The 8,939-nt window shown below is 40.0% G+C and overlaps 2 protein-coding genes across 12 annotated transcripts in view; one reads left to right on the top strand and one right to left on the bottom strand.

Annotated features, from left to right (window-relative positions):
* The window catches only part of Polr3f (RNA polymerase III subunit F), a 14,639-nt gene extending 10,078 nt beyond the window's left edge, over positions 1-4,561 (bottom strand). The window contains exons 1-2 of the mRNA XM_031373264.1: positions 4,294-4,561; positions 3,384-3,501 (exon numbers count right to left, since the gene is read on the bottom strand). Of these exons, the coding sequence (XP_031229124.1) occupies positions 3,384-3,501; positions 4,294-4,355 (180 nt within the window). The 5' untranslated portion in view covers positions 4,356-4,561. The remainder of the gene's footprint in view (positions 1-3,383; positions 3,502-4,293) is intronic.
* Positions 4,562-4,782: 221 nt separating this feature from the next.
* Dzank1 (double zinc ribbon and ankyrin repeat domains 1) overlaps positions 4,783-8,939 on the top strand; it is a 47,043-nt gene continuing 42,886 nt past the window's right edge. For 3 of the 11 annotated variants that reach the window (XM_031372109.1, XM_031372104.1, XM_031372112.1), the window contains exons 1-2: positions 4,786-4,941; positions 6,518-6,634. In XM_031372109.1, the coding sequence (XP_031227969.1) occupies positions 6,526-6,634 (109 nt within the window). In that variant the 5' untranslated portion in view covers positions 4,786-4,941; positions 6,518-6,525. Of the gene's footprint in view, positions 4,942-6,517; positions 6,635-8,939 lie in introns of all 11 variants that reach the window. The other 8 variants (XM_031372106.1, XM_031372113.1, XM_031372110.1 and 5 more) reach the window with 5 other exon arrangements.

Below are 8,939 nucleotides of genomic sequence, written 5' to 3'. Positions count from 1 at the left end.
AACTCAGAAATCAACCTGCCTCTGCCTCCCAAGTGCTGGGATTAAAGGCGTGCGCCACCACTGCCCAGACTAGAAATTTGTTGATTGTCATCCAGTGGTCTCTCTAATTTGGTAATTGGAGAAATAGGTCCAATATTGTACAATCTATATATACTTTCAGCTTGTTTGTGACAGTGTCTTGCTGTGTACAACATAAGGGTCTTGAAATCTTGCTTCTCCTATCTCAGCCTCTCTATTAGTAGTATTATTTATTTGGTGTTTTATACTATATTATGGTTTTCAGAACAGCTTATATGTTTCAAAAGTATTTATATACCCAAGGGAGACATAGACAATTAACTTGGGAGGTGTCTTGTAGGAAAGTGAACAACAAAGAGTGAGACTGAATGCTTTGCTTGACATTTGTACCTCTTGTTTGAAGAAGATGACCTTATAAGTTACTCTTTCTCTGAGATGAATGCTTTTCCAAATTATCACGGCCAATGAACCAGATTCTTACCCACACCTAATGTCTATGTCACCCTCCAAGCAGAACCATTGTTCATTGAAATACCTGGTAAATGACTTTATGGACAGACCATCTTAATACACACACCATTTCTTAAATGAATGTAACCTGTTCTCTGTGGGCTGAGAATAAAGTCACTCACTCAAGTCAAATAGTTTTGACCCTAGCAGGAAGTCTGTATCCAAAAATCGTACCTACAATTCATTCCTTGGAGCAGCAGAACTGTCAACTCTCAGCTTAGCTACGATGGGGGTAAAATCCTTTGGTGATTTGAGGGTCATTGAAGTACAGCCTTATTACAATGAATCCAATGTCTAAAAATTGTTCTTATTTTGGGCTTGTACCACAGTAAGAGCCAAGATTTTAAACTCTACTAAATACAAAACAAACAAACAAACAGACTTCATATATTTATGTTCATTTATGAAAATACTAGTAGTGGTATATTATTTTGAAATATACAGCTAATATGTTTGGAGTTATTTAAAATTTGTATTGAGAAAAACATATGTATTTTCAGTATTGCTGTAGACGAGCATCTACATAAGACTGTTAAATTGATTGTTGTTTTATATCAAACTTTTATAATATTCATTTTTATTGTTATAATATTTTATAAATTTTAAGGAATATGACAAAGAAAAGATATTGTAGGTATTGAAGAGGGGGTCTCTGGGAGGAGTTGGGGTACAAAAGGGAAACAAGAATGTGATTTAATTCTATTTACTTAAAATATGTTTTTAAATGTTAACAAATTCAGATAAATTGAAATCATGTAACTTTTCTCATCATAATTCAATAAAAGTTAAAAAAAATGACCACCTACCCATATATTATAAAAAAAAAAAAGAATGTAAAATAGATTTACTTACTAGAAAAACTGCAAAGCTCCCTCTTTGTCATGAAATGGCAAGGTGGGATCACAAAACTCAATTCAGAGGTCCCCTTCTGACCTTTATTCAGACTATTCTAGCCACTTACACCTGTACTGCACCATTGTTAGGATAACTGTATTTTTTTTTAAATTATTTTTATTTTTAATTGTATGTCTGCAAGAAGAGGTGCCTGGGAGGCCAGTCCAGAGTCAGATACTCGGGAGTTGTAATTCCAGATGTGAGCCACCTGACTGGAATTGAACCCAAGTCCTCTAGAAGAGCAGCAAGTGCTCTTAACCACTGAGCCATCTCTCCAGTCCAAGACAGCTGTTTAAATGGACAATTTGTTGTTGGGTTATAGGAGAGAGGATTGACTATACCATGCAAGCTAGGTGAATGTTCTACCTCCGAGCCACACAGATGACTACAATACTATCTGGTTGGCATTAAGAGAGACACAAGGGTGATGCACAGAGAAAAGTCTGTGGCCCAACCCGGAGCTCCAGGTATCTTCCTGGAGATAGCAGCAGAGCTGAGTCCTGAAGGATAGCAAGGAGTCACTCTACACAGAAAAAGGAAGCCCAGAAATCACCAACTTTCCTTCTCTGAGTCAAAAAAAAAGTCACTGGCTCACTGTTTGCTTTTTTATTAATAAAATTTAATCAGAAAAAAGCTACACCCACCTGTTTACGAATCACTGTTCATGGCTCATGACTGCTTCTTGTTAAAATTACAAGTGATACGGTTGTGGCAGAAACCAGATAGGCTACAAAAGTTATTTTATTTACTACTTCATAGAGAAGTTTGCCAAATTCTGAGCCACAAAGGTGAAGACAAAGATGTAATAAAAGATTCAACTATCCCTATAATCTCTGCATCCAGAGCCGTAAAGTATAACAGGATGCTGGAAGTTTTAAAAAAATAAATAAATAAAAAATTCAGAATCGGCCTAGTGTAAGAGTCTTAACTAATAAAACCAAACCAAAGCACACTCAGGAAAAAGGAACGTAATGGTTTGTGAAAGGAGAGAGAGATAGGAGATTTAAAGCATCAGACAGTATGTGGTGGGGCGCTTTTCAGAAGCTGGGAGAGAAGCATGTGGGCTCCAGGTTCTTGGGATGCAATGGAAGATCTAGTACACTGTCTATGAAGCTGAGGCTGTACTTCTTCCCAAAGACCCTTTGTGGGACTTCTTCCCAATCGATAGGCTATTGATAACTCAAAACAAAACAAAACAAAACAAAACAAAAAAACTCACAGTGGAAATATTTTATAGGGAATGACTAAAAGCTAGCAGCAGGAAGTGAAACAAGGAGAGGACAGACTACACCCATGTGTCCTTCTGTGTCAATGAAGCTAATAACATAACTAGTTATAACAATTGCATGCAGTTTCTTCGTCTTGTCAAATGGCAGGCAGATAATTATTTTTTCTTCCAATTCAGACATTCTAATCCTTTCCTTGGTTTGGAATCAACCCACAAATTTTGGCTTTACAATTAGTACATTGGCTCACTAAAAAGGAGGTTTATTATGCTATTATTACTTTGTATAACTAAGGTGGGGGAGAATTCTTGTAAGTCTCCTGCAAGCTAGAGACTAGAGAAGGCCAGTGGCATAGATCAATGGCACAGAGCTGACGCATGAGCCTCAGTGATAGAAAGTCAGTGGTGTAGATGGAATCCGAAAGCCTCAGGACAAAGAGTGGTGAAGGCAGAAGGCTGGTCCTGGGACTCAAAGTAGGCTGTGGTAAGTTCCTCTGTCTCTATGTCTTCTATTTAGGCTGATACAAAATTGGATGGTTCCCACTCACCTTCTACAGTCAGCACAGCAATTCAAATACCACATTCTAGAACATCCCAGAAACAGCACTCAGGCAGACACTAAGGGCATCAGAGCCCAGGTGAGCTGACACATAGTTAGCCATCACAGCTATGTGACAGGAGGCAATGCAAATCATAATATACGAGAAACTACATGAATTAGTTGAATTCACCTTACCATAGACAACAGTCTATTGATGGCCACTGCCCGTTGCTGGGCTTCTATGTGAGGCATCTCATTCTGAATTACTTGATCTGTGATTCCGTGAGGGAACTGGTGGCATAATTCTATAATTCTAGGAACAAAGGTATAAATGGCTTACATTTGCTTGTTTTAAAAGGCAAATAAGGAAGATACATGATAGCTAAGCTAAAATCTCAGTGTTGTCAATAGGAATAAGTACAGCAAAGTGATTCCAAGGTCTTCGGGCAGAAAGCAAATGTAGAATATGCGTGGCGGGGGTTGCGGGGGAGAAAGTAGGGTATAGTGATTGACCATAACTGGAGTCTGTTAGAAAAATGATCCCCTCCAAACAAACTGGAGGGATTAATTTGTTTGGAGGTATAATAAACTTATCCACAATAATGTTGATAAAGTCGCTGTCTTCTAACTACATTATAACCTAAAAACACAAGTGCGCTATGGGAGTTAAGGCACTCACCAAACCAACTTGGCTCAATGGTCCCTTTTGATCACAAACTGAACCCTTAAATTGGCCCGAACGTTCTCTTATAGAACTTCCCTTGGCAACTGAGCAATCCTGGATTCGAACACATGCCCAAGAACTACAAGGGAAATGCAGATCTTTTTTTCTGGCACTAGCTGCTGTCACGTTCCAAGTGCTCTAATAGAATCCCGGAGACGCCAGTTCCATAAAGTTTCAAGCTGTCACGCTGCTCTGAAGCTTCTGAAGAGTTCTACTCTCCCTAATCGGGAGGGGGACGCCCAGACACCCGGCAACCCTGCTCCCGCGTGCTCGGCCAGTCGGCTCCAGCCTCTTCCCCACACCCCGGGACTGAGAGAGAAGGGGTCCGGCTATCCAGCTGACTGCTCGCCTAGCGTGGGGAACCTAGCTTCAATGCATCACCTGTTTTCTATTTCCACCGGATCCGCGTCCGGCGGCTGCACCTTCACCTTCACCTCCGCCATGAAGGCAGTTTTCGAGACTAGAGGGAAAGTGGCCCCTCGGAGCGCGCTGGAAGTCTCGGGAACCGGTGGAGGCGCGCGCCGCGGAGGGAGGCGTGAGAGGGGAGAGGGGCCTTCTTCATCCGGTCGCGCTGGGCCTTCTTCATCGGATCGGCTTGGGGTGCCCGTGCTGTGCCTGCTCCACTTTGCTCAGCGGGGTCGCCACAACGACTCCCTTCTGTTGTCTCCAATTTCAGTGCTTGCCGTTCGAGAGCCTCCGGCTTCAGCACACACCCTTCGGCCTCTTCCAGCCGCTGAGAAGGCATATTCTTGGACACCTACAAGAAAGTGTCGCAGAAGGATCTGGGGGCGGGTACCAGACGGAGGCTGCAGCCAGAGACAAGGGCGGGGCTGGTTGCTAGGATGTCGATTTCCCTGCCAATCATCTGCTCGGCTCCCGATGGGCGGGGCGCGGTTCGCAGCGTCTGTGGTAACGCAAGCTGCAGCGGAGGAGCAGTCGTGAGACCGTGAGAGACCAGACAACGGGTTGTCGGCAGGGGAGCTAGCCGCGTCGGGGGGTCTTCATCTCTGTCCTTGAGCCTGGCGAAGGGTGAGGAGAAGGGCATCTCTCACTGGGTTGGGAGGGAATTAGGCATCTCTGACTGCCTCGCGAGGCCGAGGACGTGACGCGGGTCTGGGTCCTGGGTTGGGCAGCGAGGAGATAGATGGTTCAGGTGAAGGATGTTGGGAGATGCTGGTGGCATGACACTGACACCAGGCTGCAGTGTGGACCTAGCGAATCAGCCATCTCTGTCTCCTTCCTGTGAGGTCCAGTGACCACCCCAGATTTCCAAGAGCAGCTAATAGCTAACCGTGAGCGCATCCATGTCTAATCAATGGTGTTTATTTGGTATCTAGTTTTGAGCTATCTTTATTTTAACTGATTCTCACTCGAAGGGAAATGTGAAGGTAAGCAAATCCCTCTACATCCAGCCTCATTTCTGAAGGGTCAGATACCTGTAGTTTTTATTCTTGGCCTTCAATCTGAAACAATCCAAAAAAGCATTAAATTCGTCTTTTAAATCTAATTATCTCACTTTTCAGAACCAGATATATGAAAACGCAAAGATGTTCATAGCAATATTATAAGAATTCCAACTACCATTTTTTTTTAAAAAAATGACCTCATCATTGAGCAACAAATTGTTACATGAAAAATTGTAAGCCAAGCATGGTGGCACATGCCTTTAATTCCAGCACTTCGGAGGCAGAATCAGGTGGATCTCTGTGAGTTGGAGGCCAGCCTGGTCTACAGATTGAGCTCCATAACAGCTAGGGCTGTTACACAGAGAAACCCTGTCTCAAAAAAAAAAAAAAGATGCAAAATGTTGATTATAAAAATGAAATGAACATGTACATTATAATTGAATAATTATGTAGCCATAATCATTGAAACAACAGTGCAAGATGCAAATACTGGATTAAGAGGACTCCTCCCCACCTCAAAGAAAAGACCCATAAGGTTTCTGTCCTGCTAGTTATTTACAAAATAGTAGAGCGAATAGGAAATTACATTTGTTGGTTTATAAACATGTCAACTTCCTTTCAATTGAGAGCTGATGCTCTGCAGTCTTTGCAGTATATTTTTCAAAATACAATATACTGCAGTGGCAAAGGTAAGGCTATGGGGCTTAGAACCTTTTTCAAGATTTGGCTCTAAATAATTCATGCTACGTGCAGCGTTACTCGCTCCCCTTATGTAATGAGTTGCTTTGAAGTCAGGAGAGTGTGTATGTGTGCACTAGCTGAAGGCAGTGAAGAGTGAATGATCTCGAGGGAACTGAGCTCAGAGCATTAGTGGTGGATTCTGTTCTGCCTCATCCATGGACCTGCCCTTTTAAAGCAGTCTCCTATCAGATTCATATATTTGCCTTTATTAGATGTGAAGTATTTAGGTGAATATCCAACATTAGACCTCAAGAGCACATACAGCTCTTATAACATACAGCTAAAATGTAATTATTTCATTAATTAAATGGGGCTTTATCTGTAGGTGGCATCTTTGTGATATGCTCTTTAGGCTTTACTGGCTTGCTGCATTTAAAATAAGTAATACTCTGTAGTTTTCGTGTTTAGGCATAGGTTCATGATGGAACTTTTTAATCTATTTTTTTTATATATATAAGGAGAGAACATGACTGCTGGTTCAGTGTGTGCCCCTCAGATCATACCTCTGCGAGTGCCTCAGCCTGGAAAAGCTAACCATGAAATTGATACCAATACTCTCTTGGAAATGAAATCTGGTAGGAAGCCCATGTATTTTGAATTATTTAAAATAACATTGTCATATTCTGTGCTCCTGGGTTACTGACTGATATCTTTGCATGTTTTCTGAATTGGGGCTTTAGAAATTTGTAAATCTTCCACATACTGAAAATGTTGTTCTTTGATGGTTTGTAGAGTGGTATGTGTGTGTTTGTTTTTCATGAGACAAGCTCTTATGTAGCCAAGATCAGCCTTGAACTCAATATATAGCCCAGCTGAACTTGAATTTGCAGCAAGCCTCCCGTCTCAGCCAGGAGATAAACAGGTTGCTAGTGGCAACACCCTCTTGATTCACCTGAGTCAAGGTTAGATATCCAATTGTGTTCCCAACCTTTCTCAGGATGCCTATTACTCTTCTGAGATCGTAAACTTGACCTACAGATACAGATTTTCCGGTATAAATAGTCAGAGATTGAGTTCCAGTTTGACAACCTTGTTGGCCTTGGGCACATTACTTAAATGTTCTGAGTGTCAATGTCCCCTTGCTAAGCTGGGGCAACCATACCTACCACCTGGAGCTGCTTGGAGGATTAAATGAGTTACTGTATACTGGTATTATATCCATTGCCATTCTGAGTGGGTATTATAGCTGAGCACACAAGATTTAGCTCATAAGAAAACTTAACTATTAAATCTGTTATATGCTTATATATTATCAATCTAAAGAAGTTTCTTAAATAAGATATATAAAAATATTTGTATTGAGATGTTTAGATTCCAAGTACATAAGTATCTGTTTAATCTTGATAGTTTAGGTGTATAAAAATTATTTATCTGCATTTATAGAGCTACTTCTGGGCTCCTTAGTCAAAGATTTTGAAGAAGAAGCTATATATTATACCATGCTCTCTTTTATCTGAAAGGCTAGTGTGTTTAACAATTTAAACATATGAACTTATAACTCTTAGGAGAAGTAGGGCTATTATTGAAATGCATGCGATGACATGAGTTGATAGGGGTTTCTATATTCTCTAATATTTAAATGTCAAATAAATATAGAGTTCCCACAGTTCAATACTAAAGAGAATAATAAGCCAATGGGCAAAAAAGGTGACTATCTGGAGCATGCCCCTAATGCCAACATTGGGGAGGCCAAGACAGCAGAACTATAAATCTGAACCAGTCTGAGCTGCCTAATAAGACCCTTCGGGTACTCAAAATAGGCAAAAGTGTGTATACATATTGAGATGGAAGGAGAGAATTTGATTTAACATAATATCTATTAGCTTATAATAATAGTAAATAAAATAAATCTTAACTATTACAGACAAAACAAAGTGGTAGTTAGCACTTAATAGTAAATCTGCTTATATGTGTATGTGCATATAAGTAATATGTCAATCTAAAGAAGATTTATAGATAAGACATATGAGCAAATATTTATATTAAATGACTTAGACATATATATATACATATATATGTATGTATATATGTATATATATATATATATATATATATATATATATAGAGAGAGAGAGAGAGAGAGAGAGAGAGAGACATATATATGGGGGAGGAGAGGGAAGGAGAGATGAAAGAAGGGAATGTAACAGCAGAGAGCTTGTGATTGTGACCAGGGCCCTGCGTTCCATCCCCACTGCTGCAAAATTAACAAATAAAAAATAAAAGAAATAAAGAAAATAACAAATGGATGTGCAAATCTATGTACGTGCAAATCTCTGTGCAGAATCTAGACTTTTTCCTTTAAAGACTTGAAAGTTGAGGTGGAACCTTTGGGAGAAGGGGAGTGGTGAGTCAGGGAGGGAGGAACTAACAGGGGTTAATGAGAGGGACCACATGGCAATAGAACCCACTGCTTCTCACAGTGAACTTAAGCTAATAATGACAGGAAAGAAAGTAGGCAAAGGATATAAAAAATGTTTCTATGCATAAGAAAATAAAAATGTCATTTTTATAAATGAAAATAGGCTTCTACCCACCCCACTGGGAAGAACTTTTCTCCTGTTTAATTTACTAGAAAGTACTTCATTTCTGTCTGAGAAAATAAATTTGGTTGATTGATTACCATTTATGTGCCCTCAAATGTATGCTCTATGAAGAAAGAAATATATGGGATAGGACATAGAATTGATATACAAAGAGAAGGGAAAATAAAATATAAAGTGTATGTTTACATGGATATGAAAGTTTTTCAAAGATACCTGATATGTTGTGGGTATCTGGTGTGTGAGGGTCATCTCATTGTACAGCCATTTTTAACCTTTTGAATTTTGAATTACATCTTGTTTTTGTTTGTTGCTGGTTTTTTTTTTGTTTTTTTTTTTT

This window comes from Mastomys coucha, unplaced genomic scaffold (assembly GCF_008632895.1).
Source record: "Mastomys coucha isolate ucsf_1 unplaced genomic scaffold, UCSF_Mcou_1 pScaffold15, whole genome shotgun sequence".
Taxonomy (NCBI): domain Eukaryota; kingdom Metazoa; phylum Chordata; class Mammalia; order Rodentia; family Muridae; genus Mastomys; species Mastomys coucha.
This window is presented reverse-complemented; position numbering and strand designations above follow the sequence as displayed.